Source organism: Heteronotia binoei, chromosome 3 (assembly GCF_032191835.1).
Source record: "Heteronotia binoei isolate CCM8104 ecotype False Entrance Well chromosome 3, APGP_CSIRO_Hbin_v1, whole genome shotgun sequence".
NCBI classification, from domain to species: Eukaryota; Metazoa; Chordata; class Lepidosauria; order Squamata; family Gekkonidae; genus Heteronotia; species Heteronotia binoei.
The window spans coordinates 90,320,995-90,342,725 of NC_083225.1; the positions used below are offsets into that span (position 1 = coordinate 90,320,995).

General features: G+C 40.9%; 1 protein-coding gene across 4 annotated transcripts in view; it reads left to right on the top strand.

Annotated features, from left to right (window-relative positions):
- Nucleotides 1-21,731, top strand: part of KDM6A (lysine demethylase 6A) — a 317,940-nt gene that overhangs the window by 293,135 nt on the left and 3,074 nt on the right. For all 4 annotated transcript variants that reach the window (XM_060234177.1, XM_060234176.1, XM_060234178.1 and 1 more), the window contains 2 exons: nucleotides 11,536-11,662; nucleotides 16,880-17,050. In XM_060234177.1, the coding sequence (XP_060090160.1) occupies nucleotides 11,536-11,662; nucleotides 16,880-17,050 (298 nt within the window). The remainder of the gene's footprint in view (nucleotides 1-11,535; nucleotides 11,663-16,879; nucleotides 17,051-21,731) is intronic.

A 21,731-nucleotide genomic window follows, 5' to 3' on the forward strand; every position in this document is an offset into this window, starting at 1 on the left:
CTATAATATGGAGCAGGCTTGGGTTGGGTGGGAGTGTTGCCACTGTTAAAACTAGGGTTTCTGGATTCATGCAGTACAACAAACTACAGTTAAAAAGCCAGATACAGCCTACATTTTAGAGTCCTTGCTTAATACCACTTGCATTTCTTATATAATGGTGAGAGAAAAGACCATCCATCCTCTTTTTTCCATAATACAAGTATGCATGCCAGCCAAATTTTTTTCCGTGGCCTTCCAACACTAAAAGTTTTTTATTTAACAACATTATCCATTCTTTCATCCATATTAAACAAACTGCTTCATGATACAATTTTAAATCTGGTAATTGGAATCCACCTCTCTCTTTTGCATCTGTCAAAATTTTCATTTTAATCCTTGGTTTCTTCCCAGCCCACACAAATTCTGAGATTTTCCTTCACCATTTATCAAACTGTTTAGCGTCTTTCACAATAGGAATAGTTTGAAACAGATACATTATCCTTGGTAGAATATTCATTTTTATTACAGCTATTCTACCCAGCAATGACAAATTGAGCTTGTTCCATTTTAGCATGTCTTCCTCCATTCTACGCCATAACTTCTCATAATTATTCTTAAACAAATCAATATTTTTCATTGTTATCTCCACCCCTAGGTACTTTATCTTAGAAGTAACTTCACAGCCTGTTAGTCTTTGTAATTCTTGTTGTCTGTTCATCTGCATATTCTTACACAAAATTTTAGATTTTTCTTTATTTATATAGAGTCCCGCCAACTCCCCAAACTCTTGTATTTTCATTAACAACAAAGGTATAACTTGTATGGGGTTTTCATTTATAAACATTATATCATCAGCAAATGCTCTATATTTGTAAGTACATCCTTTTATTTGTAGTCCTTCTACATCTTTTTCTTCTTGAATCTGCATCAGTAAAATTTCAAGCGTCATAAACAACAGTGGTGAAAGCAGGCAACCTTGTCTAGTACCTTTGCTAATTTTCATTTCATCTGTAAGATCTGCATTAATACACAGCCTTGCCCTTTGTTCAGAATATATTGCTTTTATCATTCTTATAAAGCTTTCTCCAAGCTCCATCTTGTCCATTACTGCAAACATAAAGTCCCAGTTTAAATTGTCAAATGCTTTCTCTGCATCCGCAAAGAATAATGCTTCTTCTTTTTCTGGATGTTTTTCATAATATTCTACAATATTTACAACAGTCCTTCGAAGATACAGCACTAAGATCTGCCCTCATAAAACCACATTGCTGGCTCCGATATGTGGATGATGTTTTTGCCATCTGGAGTCATGGAGAGGCTGCTTTGAATAACTTTCTCCTTCATCTGAATTCAGTCCATCCTCGTATCCAGTTCACCGTGGAGAAAGAAAATAATGGTCAACTTGCCTTTCTTGACGTTCTCATTACCAGGAAAGATGACGGAAAACTCGGCCACACTGTATTCAGGAAACCCACACACACTGATCGCTATCTAAATAAGAATTCCAATCATCATCCTCGCCAAAAACGTACAGTTGTAAAAACCCTCATTCACCGTGCATCACGCATCTGTGAACCAAGCCAACTCCAACAGGAACTACACCACCTCAGACAGTCACTGCAGGCCAATGGATACTCCCAACAAGAAATTAGAAGAGCCCTCCATCCCAGGAGACCATCCACACCAAATCCCGAGCCACACACAAATGTGGGTACAGCCTTCCTGCCCTACATAAAATCTGTCACTGACCGCATTGGCAAAATTCTCAAACGCCATAATGTTGACACAGTCTTCAAGCCCACACAACAGATCCGCCACATGCTGCGCTCGGCCAAAGATATGAGAGATCCACTTTCAACCCCTGGAGTCTACAAAATACCCTGCTCCTGTGGTGCAGTCTACATTGGCACTACCCAACGCAGTATCAACACCCGTCTCACCGAACACAAGAGACACTGCCGCTTGTTTCAGTCAGAAAAATCAGCTGTAGCTGAACATGCACTTCAAGAAGGAGACCACGTCATCCACTTTGAAAGAACTGAAGTCCTTTCTACGGTCTCACATTATCATACCCGCCTGAACAGAGAAGCTATTGAGATTTACAAACACCAGCACAATTTTAACAGAAAGGAAGAAGGCATTTTCATCCACCAATCTTGGTACCCAGCTCTGCAAAACACCCTACAGACTATAAATTGCAGAAAGTCTCAGAACAACCAGCAAATTCCACAGAACAATCAGCACAGTCAACAACCATCTTCCTTATCTTCAAACCCCTTCCAACCCTCCCAGCAATTAACACGGAACAATGGTCACATTCAGCAGCCAGTTTCCTTATCACTACCCTTCCAGGAAGCCCCACCAAACAATGGGCACATCCACAAACCAATTGCCCTTTCATCACACCCCCTCCAGCCTAGAAATAGCAGCTCTCCAGCAGCCCTGGCCCCACTCAATGCACAGCAGCCAAGAAGGTCTGAGCGCCTGCTCCGGCTGCAACGCCACTGAGGATGTTCTCCGCAGCTGAGAACAAAACGTCTGGAAGGAAAACTTTCTCCAGTAGAACACGGCACTTGATCCCGAAAGATTCTACAAACCCTAATGATGTTACCAGCCGTGAAAACCTGAAACCTTTGATAGTCCTAATATTGTCTCTTATTTGTCTTTTGGGAAGAAAACCAGCTTGATCTTCCTTTATAAAATTTGTCAAATGTTGTTTAAGTCGTTCTGCCAGAATTCTTGTAAATATTTTATAGTCGTTATTCAATAGCAAGATTGGTCTGTAGTTTTTCACATTTGTGGCATCTCTATCTTCTTTAGGTATCAAGGAAATAACAGCTTCTTTCCATGTATTTGGTACATTCCCTTTTGTTCTTATTATATTCATCAACTTCTGCAATTTTGGTATTAATTCATCCTTAAAAGTTTTGAAATATTTAGCTGTATACCCATCTGGCCCGGGAGCTTTCTCATTTTTCATTGCGTTGATTGCTGCTTCAATTTCTGTTTTTTCAATTGGGCCATTCAGAACTTTTCTCATATTTTCAGTTAGGGGCTCAATTTTTAATTTTTGTAAATATTCGTCTACCTTCTGTCTCTTTACTTCAACACCTTTAAACAGCTTGGCATAGTACTTAAAAAATTCTCTTTTAATTCCCTCTTGAATAACTACTTCTCTTCCATCTATCACAATTCTACTAATTATTTTATTTTCTCTCTTTTTCTTCAATTGCCACGCCAAATATTTTCCCGTCTTATTTGCCCCTTTAAACGATTTCTGCTGAAGTCTTTTCAGATTCCATTCCACTTCTTTATTTAACAGATGTCTCAATTGAGTTTGTAATATTGAAATGTCCCTTAAAATTTTCTTTTTCCCTGGTCTTTTTCTCAGCTCCCCTTCTTTTTTCTTTATTTCATTTTGAATGTCCAATAATTGTTTTTCTTTTTTTCTTTTGTCTTTATTATTCAAAGTGATCAACAGCCCTCTCATTACTGCTTTATAAGCATCCCAGACCATCTGAAAGTCTATATCTTCTTTATCATTCACTTGGGAAAAAGCCTTAGTTTCTTTTTCTAGAAATGTCACTGTTTCTTTGTTCTGTAGCAAATCTTCATTCAGTCTCCATCTCCTCAGTTTCCTGGACAGTTTTGTAATCCACATTACTGGGTTGTGATCAGCCCCAATTTTAGGTAAAATCTCTATCTTCCTTGTTATAAGGCTTAAGTCTTTAGTTCCCCACAGCATGTCAATTCTAGAAAACGTCTTATGTCTTGCAGAAAAAAAAAGGATAGTCCCACACTTCAGGGTTAAACTTCCTCCATATGTCTTCTAAATTTTCTTGTTTAACCAATTCAAAGAAAGACTTTGGCAATTTCCCTTCTTTCCCATCATTTTTTTTCCCCTCCAGATCTGTCCATTGAGTTCTCAACTGTTCCATTAAAATCTCCCATTAAGAGTATTTGATCGTAAGTCAACTCATCTAGCTGTTGTGTAATGTCTTTAAAAAAGGCATCCTTTGCACCATTAGGCGCATATAGTCCCAATAACGTTTTGTTCCCACTTAATATTATCTCAACTGCTACAAATCTCCCGTCCTTATCTTTAAATACTAATTTTGGCTCCAATTCTTGTTTAATATATAAAACTACTCCCCTTTTCTTCTGTTCAGCTAATGAAAAAAACTCCGTTCCCAATTGTTTGTTCCATAAAAATTTATAATCCTTTTGTTTAATGTGTACTTCTTGCAAACAAATTATATTACAATTTTGTTTCTTAATCCAATGCAATGTTGCCCTTCTTTTTTGTGGTGAATTTAGTCCATTAACATTCCAAGACAATAATTTGTAATCCATCATGGTGCAAATTCTTTATTTTCTTCAAAAAATCTACTCAACTCCTGAGCATTTGTAATTGTGACTCTCTTCCCCTGGAGTTCAAAACTCAAAACTTCAGGTATTATCCATCTGAACCTCGTGCCATTGTCTTTCAGTTTTTCTGTCAACTTTTTGTATGTTCTCCTGTCATTTATCACTTGTCTTGGCAGCTCCTTCATAATTCTCACTTTACTGCCTCCCACTATCAGTGTCTTTTCAAAGTTTTTGTTCATGATCCTTCCCACCATTTCTTTTGTCATATATCTTATAACAACATCTCTTGGTAGGTTATTTTTCTTGGCAAAAAGTGAATTCACTCTGTACATATAATCATACATATTTTTGGTCCCATCAGGGTCTTCTTCTAAAAATTCTGCAATTATTCTTATTATATATCCTTTCAAATCACCGTTCTCTGCTTTAGGTACTCCTCTCAGACGTATCTGAGTTTCCATTAATTTGCAGTCATGGATTGTCACTTTTTCTTGAATTTTCAACAAGGTGGTATCATGTACTTTTACTTTCTCTTCCACCTCCTGCACTTTCTTAGCTGTTTCCCCAGTTTCTTTTTTGAGATCTTCCACTTCTTTTTTAATCTCTGTCATAATTTCTTCCTTTGATTCATCTATTATTCTCCTAACTCCTTTCATTATTCTGGCTTCCATGGCGTCCAATTGGTCCTGCATTTTCTCTAGTGAAAGAGCCCTTTGTCGGGTCTGCTTGGGTTCAGACATTTAGGCAGAGAAAAAAAGGAAATATAAAAATAAAAATACCAAAAATTTTGGACTCACAAATTACAAGTTTAACTACCAAGTCCAAAAGATCTAAATTTACTCTTTTTGTTAAACTTTATTCCAACTTCCTCTGAGCTCCCTAGGCCAAGATATACATTTTTTAAAAAAAATTTAAACCTTTAAAAAATGATGAAATTTTTGACCTCACCAATTTTTAATCTGACAGTCAGGTTTGATAGAATAGGACTTGCCCTTTCCAGCAAGCCCAATTTTGCTGGTTTCTGAGCCCCCAAAGTCAATATATTTATTTAAAAAGTCTCTAAAATTTCCAAAATGGCGGCCACGATTTTTTACTCCTTCAATTTTTTTTCCTTTTAAAGTCCCCCTAGGAGCCCACAAATAATGTGACCAATAGTTCTTATCTTCTTACCCTTTTTCCAGTTGGTTCTGACAATTTTTAGTGTCCCAGATTCTTTTAAAAACAATGTTTTGAATTTAGCCTCCCAGCAATGGCTGCCGATGTTTCTCTATGATATATTTTGCTAGAGTAGGTTTTTTCCTTACTGCTTCCTCCCTCTGTCACCATCAACTCTCATGAAGATCTCACGATACTTGACGCACTTCCTGTCTTGCTCAGAAGTGCTGCAGGTCTGTTCCAGTGTGACGAAATTACTTTTACTTCCAAACCGCAAGTAGACTAAACAATACATTCCTTTTCACTTTTTAGCAGTTTTTAGCATTGTCCTTTATATTTAAACAATCCAAACTTCGCCCCTTCCTTCTTCTTCTTGCAAGCTTTCTATATTTCGTTTTCCCACCTTTTAATTTTGTCCCTTTAAGCTATAAATAGCTCTGGAATGAAAAGAAAACTTCTGTACCTTTTCTTCCAATTATCCAAGTTCCACTGGTCTTTCAAAGCTTTACTTGTTTAGAAATGTCCAAGAAGGTTAGGATCCTGACGAGCTTATGTCAAATAAATGACTCTGAGAACTTTTGCAGACGATGACTATGCACCTTCCAGAGACCCCTCAAAGCCTCAAAGAAGACCCTCTCCAGGGCTCCCTTTAAGCCAAGGTAAATCTCTTTTCAAAGTTTCCATGCAAGTCTTGGACTTTTCTCTCACTGAGAAAAGTAGGCAGTAGGCATTAATTTGCCTTCTACTACCCCGAACAAAAGTTCCAGCCTGCTCCCATTATGAGAGACAGCTCAGCTCGGCATTTTCCTTCCCCGGAAGTCCCAATACCACTTGCATTGAAACATGGGACTAAATTAGAGTTTAATCAAATCAAGGTTTGTACACTATGTATTACATACTTTAAAACATCATTGGTCTTAAAGGTACCACTGGACTCAAAACTTTGTTCTGCCACTTCAAACCAACATGGCTACTCATCTGAATCCAAACATCATCTTTGTGGTCTCCGTGCAGTCTGGCATATGGGTTCAATGCCTGTGCTCTAATCTAACCTCGGAGAACTTCAAGAGCTAGCCTCTGGTGGTTTGGTGCACTTTCCCCCCATTTTCTAAGGAGCAAACATGCAGGCACATGCCTGGAGTGAGGAGAAAGTGTCTTCCCACTCAGTTCCTTCTTGACCGCCACATCACTCACACCTTGCTGCATTCCCTCTCATTCTCGTGCTTCCTTGTCCTTGTTGTTCCTTGTTTTCTTCCTTTTTATACTCTCTCCATTTATCATCTTTTCTATTTAAAACAAACAAAAAATCTTTATTCTGTGAGTTTTTCCTTTTTTGTTCCCTTCCTCACCAACCCTTCCCCAGCCCCCACCTTTCCCCAGTGTAGTGTGTGGAAGGGATAGTGTTCTTTAAAAAGTGCTGGAGTTGTGGAGCAAAGCTTTCATCAACTGATAGCCACTCTCTTCTTATTTGCCTCAGCAAGAGCCATAAAGTCAGCTTTTTTCTTCTTTTTTTTGCCAGAGCCCACCAGAGCGGAGCTCTACCTGGGCTCCAGCTGCATCAAATTGCCAAGCACCCATCTGCAAGAGCTAACCTCCCAGTCTACTCTAGATGCAAAGCTGCAGTGCTTCAACTTCCCCTCAAAGTACCCTTTTGCATGCAGAAATAATTATTAGGGTTTGTAGAATCTTTCGGGATCAAGTGCCGTGTTCTACTGAAGAAAGTTTTCCTTCCAGACGTTTCGTTCTCAGCTGCGGAGAACATCCTCAGTGGCGTTGCAGCCGGAGCAAGCGCTCAGACCTTCTTGGCTGCTGTGCATTGAGTGAGTGAGTGGCTGCTGTGCATTGAGTGAGTCACTCACTCACTCAGTGCACAGCAGCCAAGAAGGTCTGAGCGCCTGCTCCGGCTGCAACGCCACTGAGGATGTTCTCCGCAGCTGAGAACGAAACGTCTGGAAGGAAAACTTTCTCCAGTAGAACACGGCACTTGATCCCGAAAGATTCTACAAACCCTAATGATGTTACCAGCCGTGAAAACCTGAAATCTTTGAGAAATAATTATTTTTGCACAAAGACTGGAGAGGACCAGCAGCCAGCCAAGAGTTAGCAAAATCGTTGCGCTGCCTTCCATCTACTGCTGAGCAGAATCCCCCTGATTTGATACAGCATGTAATGGCATATTTACCCTCTTCGTAAACCGCCTGGATCTCCTTCAGCTCATATGAGATGATTGCTCCTCTTTCCAATTTGCCCACAGATACACTCCCCCCACCCCCAAAAAAGAAAAGGAACTAGAAGTCAAGCTGCAGGCAGCCTCAGCTCAGTACAAAAGCCATGTTCTATGGTCCTGTGTTCATTAGGATTATTTTCTTCCTCTCCACTCCTCCACTTCAGAGAATCATTTGCTTTGGGGGCTCCAAGACCACCTGAGCCAGCCTACAACACTTAGCTCGCTGCACAGCTGAGCAGGGATGGAGGCACAAGCCAGTGTGCGCAGGGACATGAGCTAAAGAGTGAGCAAGAGTCCCTCTGGAGGCGGGGGGGGGGGGGAGGCAGCATGTACTGCCAAAATCCAAGCATCAACTGCCAGGATTCTCAGGTGGGTTTGCAACCAAAGTTGGAATACTGGGTTTGCAAATGACAGACCACAAGGGAGACTGGCAAAGCAGATGAAAGATTGCAGGCGGAGTCCTGGAATTCCAAACTAATAAGGCAGGGAGATGATGCTTGCACTGTGCAAACTGTCCTCCCTTTTATTAATAGCTTTCAGTAAATGCTATTGTTTAAATGTGGCATGGAGTTTGAGCCTTGGAGAAAAGGAATCCTAGGTAGCTGAAGAAAAAGCAGGGTTTTTTTGCAGTCAGGTTCCCAACCAGAAATGGGGAAGTATGGATCCACTGGTTCAGCAAGCCAGGGCAGATATGTGGAAGGGAGGGGAATATACCTTCCCACAGTGCATCTAGGGAGGGAAAACAGAAAACTCAGTTCAGGGAAGCTGTTCAAAAGTGCAGGTCCAAAAATGCGAGTGAATAAACCAGCATGATGTACTGAAAACAAATGACAAGAATGCCCATTGGGAACAGTGGGAGATGCTTGAAGGCCCATTGGATATAATGGGAGGCAGGAATACTTAGCTTGCATGGATTCCCTTGAGATATATCACAGCACACAGAAGTTACAACAAAAATGTGGAATGGATTTGGAGAAACCTACTCTGGGCCTGGAATTTCAATCGCTGTCACTTGTTTAAGTGTATCTGGGACTGGAATGGTAGCTCCCAAAGTGGAATGATGGTCCCTGGGCTCAGATAAACTGCTCTGTGACTGAATGAGAACCAGAGTTCAGTCCAATGATGACACTTCCAGTAACATCAGGGGGTGTCGCCTAATATGCAAATGAGCTCCTGTTGGGCTTTTTCTACCAAAAAAAAAGAGCACTGCATAAAGTTGATTCCTGTGCCCACTGATAATTTCACAAAGCTGGCTAGAAAGAACAGAGCTGCTCATCTTCTGAATCATCTCCTTGAGCTCTTCATCCTATTATGTCCCAGAGCTTGGGTGCAAGGACCTTGTGACATTTGAACACAGCCAAATAATTATTCCCATTGATGTATGTAGGCATTCAGATTGGCTACATTGTTAGCCATCCATGACTGTGGACATTTCTGTACTTTCTGGTGATTTTGCCAGTCCATTGTACAGGATTATTTGTTCACAGTCCTTATAAATAGTGAATAAAATACAAATAAGAACATGGTTACAAGTAGTTATTGATATTATAGCAATCTAATGACATTGGTGCAGTTGAGAGAAATAAAATGTTGCATTTAGTAGAATATGTAAGCCTTCTTAAAGACGCTATAATTAATGTGCAGCCAAGCGAAGTTCTAAAAGTACTGAAAAGAATAAAGAGCAGATAATGGGTTAGTGTTCAGTGGGGGAGGTATTTGAAATATGGTGGAAAGCAAGTGAAATATGGGAAAGTCAATCTGGAAACACAAGCTAACAATAGAGGAGTCAAGAAAAATTACTAGCCTCTTACACAACTCCAAAAGCACAGTGAATCTAGAAATGTATGAGCCATGTTAAGGCAAAGATGATCTAATTTTAAATTGAATCTAGTTAGATGATATGGCTGCTGGAAGTTCTTTTAAAACCATTTGGGAAGAGTAAAACAGAACAGAAATTAAAGCCTTTTTGTCTGGAAGTCTGTGACCAAGACGTTAAGTGTCTTCATTTTCTCTCTCCAACATTAGTTAACCACCAGCTTTATAAGGTGGATATAAAAAGGTAAAGGTAGTCTCCTGTCCAAGCACCGAATCATTACTGACCCATGGGGTGATGTCAGATCATGACGTTTTCTTGGCATACTTTTTATAGGGTGGTTTGCCATTGCCTTCCCTAATGTAAATTCCAAAAGCTTAGAAGCCATGGAGAAAAACTTCCTTGTTTTTTTAAAGGGAAGACAGAAATGGGGGGGGGGGGGAGGGGAGTGCATTTTATTCATTACTCTCTTCTAAAACCTAAATCTATGTTGCTGCTTTTACAACATCAAATTCATCTTTTATAACTGAATTATCATATAAATCAGTACTATTTGGTGTGTTTATGCATTAAAAATATAAATGCCTTCATTTTCTGCAAATAAAATTGCAGTTTATACCCATACCAAAGCAAGACAGGGTTGCAAACTGTTGTATCCTATGTTATCTTAGTACATTTCACTCATTCGAAGAAGAAAATGCATTTCATAGGAGTTTTCTTTTCCACTCTCCTCCAAATTTTCCAATGGAAAAATTGAAAAGTGAGTCAGACTTTTATGCTATATATTTTGTGAATAAATCCTTATCTTAAATAGTATTCCATTAAAATTTCCTGATTTTTCTATTGAAAAGAGATGAGAAGGGTCTCTTGGGATTTTTTTTATTGTTCCCGAGGCTCTCACATCTGTAGTTATATCTTGCATTAGTTAATAATGTACATACTCCTGTCACATCTGTTAAGAAAGTTCTAACGTATATATGTATCAAAACAATGAATGGTTTGCAGTCTGATCAATACCAGAGAAAATGTGTTCTCAACTCTTCCCACCCCAGTCCTTAAGAGCGCACATTCTGTACTATTCTTTTCTGAAACCTTGCTGTTTTCTCATTTTCTCCAGCATGTATTCTGTGAGGGAAAACCTGTGGTATTTGAGGCTATAAGCTACTTCCTGTTTATCAGTCTTTTGGGTATCTCAGTAAAGAGATTCTTCGCTAGTAGTGAGACTTCTTTACAAAGCACAAATTCTTCTCTGCTGTAATGTGCAGGATAGCAAACAGGAACCTGAATTTAAGAAGTGAGCAGCAATTGTGGATTCCTGCTGCAAGGGGAAAGATTAGACAATGGAACTGACCTTTCTTGGGTTCTAGTGAAGTTGAACTAGCTGCCTGATTCAATATTAGTGGTTTTATTTTATTTTATTTTTTTAGCTAGATGGGGTGGCTGAACCTGAGATTTTGTTTCAAAAATGAACTTGGAGAATTTTTCCTTTAAATATAATTGAAATGAAATGTAATATTTCCTTTAAACATAGAAGTGTCACTGAATATTTGCAAGGAATTTCCAAAGATCGGTATAGTATTGCTTCTCACAAAAATTGTTACTTTTCAAGCAGAAAAGATCATATTCTTTTTTTCTTCAACGCAACTGATTTTGTATCACATATCAGTTTTCAGCTGGAATTTAAAATAGGAAGACTGAAAAATATTTTAATAAACAATTGAAACATAAAAATATGTATTAATATTCTTTTTACTGGTAACTAAATTCAGTTGTAAAAATGTTTTAGTTGTTTTTATGTCTCTGTATTTTAGCCCTGTTAGTTTTTTAATGATGGGTGTTGGAGGCGTTGTTTTAAAATGCAGTATTCTTATGTATGTTATAATGTGCTAGTTGCCTTAGTGGTCCTTATGAGAGTAAAAAGGTGGGAGATAAATTATGTAAAATAAACTATATATGAAGAATTATTTTAATAGGATTCTAACATCTGTTGTAGGTATTGCCTGTTGAGAACTCTCAAGCAATGTCAAACTTTGAGGGAAGCTCTGATTGCTGCAGGAAAAGAGATTGTATGGCATGAGAGAACAAAGGAAGAGCCAGCTCATTACTGTAGCATATGTGAGGTTAGTAAAGAAATAATAACCATAGATACATTTGGAGTAAAATTACTTTGGGTTCCTGTTTTAAACCAGGATGTCCTGCAAAGTATGAGCCCAGTAGGTGAAACTTCTGCAGATGAGATGCAGCTCCCAGTCAATGTTCCCTCTAAGCCAGGAGTATCAAACTCATTTGTTATGAGAGCCGGATCTGACATAAATGAGACCTTGTGGGGCCGGGCCATGTCAGGTTGGGCCAAACTATGTCGGGGCAGGCCATATGTGTACCTATTTAAGATTAGGTAGCAGATATATAAATTTTATAAAGAACACAGACAAATAAAAATAATTAAAAAAAACTTAATGCATGTTTAAAACGTTAGTACTCATTGATCTTAAAGGTGTTTTCTTTGTATTTCTCTCATGGGATCCAGGGAACTGGGCAAAGGAAGCTCTGTCTTTTTCCTTCCTTCCCCAGGGGACTAGGGGGCGGGGGCGTGGAGCCTCAACCAATAGAAGGAAGAAAGGCTTGGCTCAGTAGCTCTGCTGCGTGATTGAGAGAGCCTGGCAAAGCAAGCTATTCCTCCCCCCCTTCCTCCCCAAGGGAGGGACCTCAGTCAATGGGGAAAATAGAGATTTTGCCCTGTAACTCCTGTGTAATTGAGCAAGCCTTGCAAAGCAACCTGTTATGCAGAAGGAAGCAAGATATAGTTAAGATAAACATTAATAATAATAATAATAATAATAATAATTTTTATTTGTACCCCGCCCTCCCCGCCGAGGCAGGCTCAAGTGTTAATATCATTTGATGTCTTTCAGTGGACTTCCCAACAGCTCTGCCATTTGGCTCCCCCCTCCCTCCCCACTAATAATAGGTTTACATTGTTTGTGCAAAGGAGAGCCAGTTTGGTGTAGTGGTTAAGTGTGTGGACTCTTATCTGGGAGAACCGGGTTTGATTCCCTACTCCTCCACTTACACCTGCTGGCGTGGCCTTGGTTCAGCCATAGCTCTGGCAGAGGTTGTCCTTGAAAGGGCAGGGCAGCTGCTGTGAGAGCCCTCTCCAGCCCCACCCACCTCACAGGGTGTCTGTTGTGGGGGAGGAAGGTAAAGGAGATTGTGAGCCGCTCTGAGATTCTTCGGAGTGGAGGGCGGGATATAAATCCAATATCATCTTCTTCTTTAAAGGAAGACAGGTGTTCCTCGGAGGGGGATTTAACCTGCCTTCATATTTGGTGGTGGGGGGAGGTGTCACGTTTTTCTGCAAACCTGGGGAGGCCTCAAGGTCTGATGAAGAATACCTCTTACCTGAATGGGGGCCGGATTCAGCAATAGGTATAGGATTATAAAACACTTTGGTAATATCCAAAGTCTGTCATAAATATGGAGAATTTACTAAACTCCCATCTCCACATTTTACGTAAAATATCACCAGTCATCAAGTACATGCCATCTTCCATACCATCTCCACATTTTAGGTAAAATATCACCAATCACAAAGTATAGTCAGTCTTCCTCCCTTCGTGATATTTCCTGGTTCTCAGAATCCTAAATCATAATCACGGTTGCAGTAGGGGAAATGTTCCATTTATTTGTCTTCTTCCATCTGAGAAAGTGGCAGGCTGGATTCCCAGCCTAGAAGATATGGAGCTCCAGCCATCAAAGCATCTATCTTGAAGCTCATTGAAGACCAAATGCAACTTTTAAAAGTTTGAGCATCGTTGTTAGCTGGTGTGTGCTTCAAGCAAAACTTATTCAGCTGTAAAGTTAGTATAGTCCTATATACCCATTAAGCCTATTTCAAGTGAATGGCCTAGTGGTATTATCCATTAAAGGGAGAGGCTTTGATTAAACTTTAGATCTTGTCTTCTGGCCAGTGTTTTGTAAACCCCTAAGAAAGAATACATAAAGACCAACAATAAAAATTTCTTCAAATATATTACAAGCAGGAAACCAGCCAGGGAGGCAGTGGGGCCCTTGGATGACCAAGGGGTCAAAGGATTACTGAAGGAGGATAGGGAAATGGCTGAGAAGCTGAATGCATTTTTTGCCTCCGTCTTCACTGTGGAAGACGAGAAGTGTTTGCCCGCTCCAGAACCACTAATTTTGAAAGGGGTGTTGAAAGACCTGAGTCAGATTGAGGTGACAAGAGAGGATGTCCTACAACTGATTGACAAATTAAAAACTAATAAGTCAGCAGGTCCGGATGGCATACATCCAAGAGTTCTTAAAAAACTCAAAGTTGAACTTGTGGATCTCCTGACAAAAGTATGTAATCTTTCATTGAAATCTGCCTCCATTCCTGAGGACTGGAAGGTAGCAAATGTCACCCCCATCTTTAAAAAGGGTTCCAGAGGAGATCCGGGAAATTACAGGCCAGTCAGTCTGACTTCAATACCGGGAAAGTTGGTAGAAACCATTATCAAGGACAGAACGAGTAGGCACATTGATGAACACAAGTTATTGAGGAAGACTTAGCATGGGTTCTGTAAGGGAAGATCTTGCCTCACTAACCTGTTACAGTTCTTTAAGGAAATGAACAAGCATGTGGACAAAGGGGACCCAATAGATGTTGTTTACCTTGACTTCCAGAAAGCTTTTGATAAAGTTCCTCATCAACGGCTCCTTAGTAAGCTTGAGAGTCATGGAGTAAAAGGACAGGTCCTCTTGTGGATCAAAAACTGGCTAATTAATAGGAAGCAGAGAGTGAGTATAAATGGGCAGTCTTCGCAGTGGAAGACAGTAAGCAGTGGGATGCCACAGGGCTCAGTACTGGATCCCATGCTCTTTAACTTGTTCATTAATGATCTGGAGTTGGGAGTAAGCAGTGAAGTGGCCAAGTTTGCAGATGACACTAAATTGTTCAGGGTGCTGAGAACCAGAGAGGATTGTGAGGCACTCCAAGGGGATCTGTTGAGGCTGGGTGAGTGGGCGTCAACGTGGCAGATAAGGTTCATGTGGCCAAGTGCAAAGTAATGCACATTGGGGCCAAGAATCACAGCTACAAATACAAGTTGATGGGTTGTGAAGTGGCAGAGACTGACCAAGGGAGAGATCTTGGGGTCATGGTAAATAACTCACTGAAAATGTCAAGACAGTGTGCATTTGCAATAAAAAAGGCCAACACCATGCAGGGAATTATTAGGAAGGGAATTGAAAACAAATCAGCCAGTATCATAATGCCCCTGTATAAATCGATGGTGCGGTCTCATTTGGAGTACTGTGTGCAGTTCTGGTCACCGCACCTCAAAAAGGATATTATAGCATTGGAAAAAGTCCAGAAAAGGGCAACTAGAATGATTAAAGGTTTGGAACACTTTCCGTATGAAGAAAGGTTAAAACGCTTAGGGCTCTTTAGCTTGGAGAAACATCGACTGCGGGGTGACATGATAGAGGTTTACAAGATTATGCATGGGATGGAGAAAGTAGAGAAAGAAGTACTTTTCTCCCTTTCTCACAATACAAGAACTCGTGGGGATTCAATGAAATTGTTGAGCAGTCAGGTTAAAACGGATAAAAGGAAGTACTTCTTCACCCAAAGGGTGATTAACATGTGGAATTCACTGCCACAGGAGGTAGAGGCGGCTACAAGCATAGCCAGCTTCATGAGGGGATTGGATAAAAATATGGAGCAGAGGTCCATCAGTGGCTATTAGCCACAGTGTGTGTGTGTATATATATATATATATTGGCCACTGTGATACAGAGTGTTGGACTGGATGGGCCATTGGCCTGATCCAACATGACTTCTCTTATGTTCTTATGAAGTAATAGTTCCTTTGACCTCCATTAGCAAGTAGAATAATGTATTTCATCTATTTGATTAGAAAGGATTTTTATATTTCAGTGGCCACACATATCTCCTGGTTGTGGAATTCTTTATTGTTCTCATTTGTTAGATAAGGGTAGTAGATTGAGTAGTTTATGATAGATTACATAAGAAAAATCATTTAATTAGTTTATTCATTTTTATACTCTCCTTTGTTTTAATTAGTTTATTCATTTTATACTCTCCTGGGAGAGCCAGTTTGGTGTAGTGGTTAAGTGTCTGGACTCTTATCTGGGAGAACCGGGTTTGATTCCCCACCCCTCCACTTGCACCTGCTGGCATGGCCTTGGGTCAGCCATAGCTCTGGCAGAGGTTGTCCTTGAAAGGGCAGCCGCTGTGAGAGCCCTCTCCAGCCCCACCCACCTCACAGGGTGTCTGTTGTGGGGGAGGAAGGTAAAGGAGATTGTGAGCCGCTCTGAGATTCTTCGGAGTGGAGGGCGGAATATAAATCCAATATCTTCTTCTTCTTCTTTGCAGCCAGATGGCTTCACTAATTCAAACCCATAACGCTTTACTAAATAACAAAAAACTTGCAGAATTTTGTTTGATGGAGCAGAAGAGTTTTATTTTTTAGAAAACTCTTTAATGGAAAATGAAAGTGTTCCATAATTGGTACACTGAAAAGCATTAATGGGTGATTAAAGGATAGATGTTTTTACTGTCATTACAAACTCAAAGGTGTTCACCTGGTCCTTTTCCCAAACATGTTGCAACTATGAACATATGAAGCTGCCTTATACTGACCCTTGGTCCATCAAAGTCAGTATTGTCTACTCAGACTGGCAGCGGCTCTCCAGGGTCTTAAGCTGAGGTTTATCACGCTACTTGCCTCGACCCTTTTTAGTTGGAGATGCCAGGGATTGAACCTGGGACCTTCTGCTTACCAAGCAGATGCTCTATCACTGATCCACCATCCCTAGCTCACAACTACTGCTGCTGTATGTAACAAGGGAGCAGTGTAAAAGATCAGTTTTGAAAGAAATGTGCCTCCCGAGGCCAAGAAGAACACTCTTTCATTCAGTATCTATGTTTTTAGCCATCCCTGGTTTCTGTAATGATTCTGCTGTTCTGTTCTCTTGCCTATCTTGTTCTAAACTGCTGAGGAAGCAGTAGCATGGATCACTGTGACTAGCATACAGAACTGTTTCTGAGTTGTTAATTGAGGTCAAGAAATAGTTTAGTATGTATGTTGTGACTATAAATTGCTTTTAAAGGTCCAGAAACAGCTGTGATAGCAGAGCAGCAGGAGATTATGTGGAAGGTTAGCAACAGTATGTACAAAGGTGAGAAGAGAGTTAGTCCTCTTTATTATCTATAAAATATACATAAAGCCATTTATAGACCTCAGCCTTGCCTGCTGTGATTTCTTTAACCTCACATTCTACTTGACTTTTTCTTTCTTTTGTGTATCAAACAGGTGGAAGTCTTCAATCTGCTTTATGTCACAAATGAGAGTAATTCTCGGAAAACTTACATTGTACATTGCCTAGACTGTGCACGAAAGATAAGTGGGAACCTGGAAAACTTTGTGGTGCTAGAACAGTACAAAATGGAGGACCTGATGCAAGTCTATGACCAATTTACATTAGTAAGTGAAGTCAGTAGAATGGATAGAGAATTTCTCTGAGGTAGAAATATGTTGCCACATAAGAATGTCTTGGGAAATGCTTATTTATTTGATTTATGACTCAGCCTTCCCTGTGCTCAGGACAGGGCACAACACTTCCAATATACAAATTCAAATTAAAACAATTTAATAATTCAACAACAGCATACAGATGGCACATACAATACAGGTTAATATCATTCCCCAGTAGGGAGAGAAGAAAAGAAGGGGAAGCCAGTCTAGATGAAACCTATTTCTGTCCTCATCTGTTGGTCTGGTGAAACATCTCTGTCTTGCAGGCCCTGAGGAACTGCGTTAAACCCCACAGGGCACAGATGTTATTCGACAGAGTTCCACCAGGCCTGCGTATGATCTGGGAAAGCCCTGGCTCTGGTGGAGGACAGCTGGATGCTTTTTGGACCAGAAATCACCAGCAAATTCTTCTCATCTGAGCATAGTGCTCTTTGAGGATGTACCAGGAGAGGCAGTCCCATAGATATATTGACCCCAGACCGTTTAGGGTCTTAAAGTTAATACCCGAACCTTGAACCTGATCCAGAATTCAACCTGGAGCCAGTGCAGTTGGCAAAGTGCTGGTTGAATATGTGCTGTCAGAGGAGTTCCTGTAAGAACTGGCACTGCTACAGAGTATTGTTTAAGCAAATCTGTTGTTTGAGCAGGACTTGCACAATTAAGTCTTCAGTTTGTAAATAGAAAAACAACTGCTCAGCAGACAGTCTTGTACTGCATATTACTGATCATGAAATTAGAATACAGCTAAAGAAAGCTTGGGGCTCAAAAGGAATCATGGGAGATGGGTTATGATTTGGAAATCTCATTCTCCAAAGTCTCCCCTTCTAATACTCTCAGGAGCTTGGGGATTTCTCCTTTCCTCCCCCCTTTTCTTTTTAACTAGACTGCTGTTTTCATACTTGCGGGGGGGGGGGTGTTTCTGTAAGATGTTTCATCATTGCCAGGCTTGCTTTAATGGGTTTTTCTTATAATTAATTTACAAAATGGGGGGAGAGATTTGTATACATCAGCAATTTCATGAGTATGCAGAAATTTTTTGTCTTAGCATGTCCTGGTTTAGCTGTTATGTAATTGGCATTGGGCTGACCAGGTTACTGTAACTGGGATATTTATTTATTTACTTATTTTGGATTTATATCCCACCTTCTCCTCAAACGGACTCAGGGTGGCTAACAATCAGAATAACAATATTAAAATCAGTTAAAACAACTGCAAAGGGATCTCTTTTCCTGGACCACTGCAACTCAGATAGAGAACCTCTGTCTTTTTTGGATTCATAAGTTAATCATAATATTATTGAGTATTGCAGATTTGTTACATTTATATAGTATTAAATAGTCTCAAGTATTGTACATTCTTCAAGTATTGTCCTTCTTTTAAAGGGCAGCTGCTGTGAGAGCCCTCTCAGCCCCACCCACCTCACAGGCAATGTTCCCTCTAAGCTGCAGAGTCTTGTGAGCAAAAATTCTACTTTGTGAGCTACTGGTATTAATGTTGTGAGCTACTGGCATTAAAGTTCTGAGCAACTGCATAAATTATTGTGCTCTGGGGTCATCCTTCCTGAGCTAAGGCAAAAATGTGTGAGCCGGAAGCTAAAAATCTGTGAGCTAGCTCACACTAACTCAGCTTACAGGGAACACTGCCACAGGGTGTCTGTTGTGGGGGGAGAAGATATAGGAGATTGTAAGTCACTCTGAGTCTCTGATTCAGAGAGAAGGGCAGGGTATAAATCTGCAGTCTTCTTCTTCTTCCTCTGATAATCATAGGGACTCATTAGGATCACCATTCCTTCTGGGCACAGACTGAACATCTAAGAGGAATAATTTCCTACATACCTATGCCTGTTTTATCTACAGATTGTTTTGGAACTGACAAAGGACATCCATGTTTTAAAACGAAAGAAATGATTGTTTACTTAATTTGTAGATTTTTTTCCCTTTTAATATCCTCTGTCAGGTCAGCATTTAAGTAAGGAATTCAAAGGGTTTAACTTAGAAATCAAGCATGTTCTTACCATGGTGGCAAGACATAGGGCTGTCTGCAGTTCTGTTGTATGAGAGGTTGGTGTTGTGTGTTTGGCTCCTTTAGATATGCCAGTAACTCACAAAGTAGAATTTTTGCTCACAAGACTCTGTAGCTTAGAGGGAAGAAGAAGAAGAAGAATTGCAGATTTATACCCCGCCCTTCTCTCTGAATCAGTCTCAGAGCAGCTTACAATCTCCTATATCTTCTTCCCCCACAACAGACACCCTGTGAGGTGGGTGGGGCTCAGAGGGCTCTCACAGAAGCTGCCCTTTCAAGGGCAACTCCTACGAGAGCTATGGCTAACCCAAGGCCATTCCTGCAGGTGGAGGAGTGGGGAATCAAACCCAGTTCTCCCAGATAAGAGTCTGCACACTTAACCACTACACTAAACAGGCTCTCAACATTGGTTGCAACATGTAATGCATGTTGGGTATCAAGGACAGTCTGGTTTTCTTGTTGATGTGTTTGAGGACTTCACAATTCTGATGTTCTTAGAAGGGTTTGTACTTGTTGTAATTTAGGGGAAAGTGGGATAGAAATATTGTAATAAGGATCTCCCAGAGTTCACATCAAAACAGATGCAGGTTTTTTAAGGGGGCGGGGAGCCTATGAATATGGAAATGTGAGGGTGTAGTTAGAGATGCAGAGTCTCAAGAATGTTAGCAGGGGGAAGCAAGTAATATCACCACAGAATACATTGCAGCACAGACAAAGTTGCAAGGAAAATCCATTCCACATTTTCTTTGCAGCTTTGCAAGGCCAGAAGAGCTTACTGCTGAAGTGGCAAAGACAAGGCATAAGGAGCTGGGAACTTCATCAGCCTCCTCAGAGTTTCAAAGGGTGAGGGGAGGAGGGGAAGGAAAGAGTCATAGGCCTGATAAAAGCCCTGGGCTGCAAACTGGTTCTGGACTGCGAACTGTAAGTTTGACACCCCTGTCATAACAGATAGCTCCAGGTGGTAGCCATGTTGGTCTGAAGAAATAAAATTTTATTCAAGGTATGTGCATGCACATGAAACCTCATACCTTGAATAAAACTTTGTTGGTCTTAAAGACACCATTAGACTCTAACTTTTTGTCAAAACAGATGAAAGATGCTTGACAAAACACTGGTCGTGTCTTATTGGCCCAGGCAGGCTTGGTTCATAGATCTGATCACCACATCGTTGCAACCAGTCTGTAGGCTTCCAGTGCACACCCTCATTCAGGATCCCATCCTATGCTCAGTCAGAGATAGTTCACCTAACTCTTGGCAGCTGAACACCAACCACTAGATCATTTTGGCTGCTCTGAGGATCAGTTCACTGGGATCCAAAAGACTGTCTTCCTAAGTGCTCCTAACAGCTCCTCATAGTGTTCCTAATTAGCAAAAAAGAACTTGTGCATTTTTCTTTGTGATATGATAACATGCATCCTGACTCAGAATGACTCGTTTTCATGTCTTATGGAAAGTGACATTTACTTGAGTAATCAAGTTGTTCTTCCATCTTTATTTCCTAAATGTTTGCATAATTATTATTAGATTTTGTTGTTGCTGTTTGCACAGAAAATGGCAGCTTACATGCTCTGAAATTCTACTTAGATAAGATGTGACACATTAGGCAAGGGGGGGGAGTATTGTTTAAGAACACTTGTTGAGGTCAGCAATATGTTACCTAGGTGGCTAAAAAAAAATACATCCTGCTAGCTTTCACATCTTTGGGCAGGATACCTCTGCTGGAACTTGCAACACATTTCCCAAGAGGAACAGAAACATTGAGGGTCATGTTCCTACTGAGAATCTGTAAAACAGATTAATAAACAGTATAAGCTTAGTTATCTGCAGGCACCACCTTTGGGAAGCAGTTACTACTAGGACACTGACAGCCCAATCCTTACTTCTGTGGCGCCTGGCCATGACAAAACTAAGGCGCCACTCCCTATGGGCTTTGGCCCACTCTGATGAAGGGGCGGGGGGAGGGAAGAAGCTTAGGTCGCCACATGTCAGATCATCGTCATGGCAATTCTGCTGGACTGTGGATTCCCGGCATGTGGGCGTGGTGGATGCATCAGGAGGGGAGGGCCAGCCCAGACCCCCCGGATTGGCCAGTGCTGGCACAGGCACCGTGGCAGATGACAGTTGGGGGTGGGAAGAGGCAGCCCCAGAGAGGCTGATCGCCATTCCCAACCCACCTCCTGAGAGAGCACTGAGGCAATCATGGGCAGATGGTCAAAGGCAAAGGAGAGAAGTCCCACCAACACGGGGAGGGGACAGGAGTGAGGCTGGGCGTGCACACATGTGAGAGAGAAGCCTGGCTCACTGGCGAGGTGGGAGCGGGGGGGAGGGAAGGGGAAGTACAGAGCTGCAGGATTGGCCATTCCCGCAGCTGCACCCACCCACTCTCAGAGACTCATGCCAATGGCAAACAGGTGAGGGGAGTCATGTGCTGTCCCCAAGAGCTATAAACAAACAGAGAAAACATAGTGCAGGGGTCTTCAATCAGGGAAACCAGGCAAAATGTGTGTATTAGAACAAGTATACAGAGTTTCGGCATGCCACCAAGTCCCACAGGGAAGCCCTCCCCAGCAGGAACACAGAGTTTCACCCTGACACCCCCCACTACTTG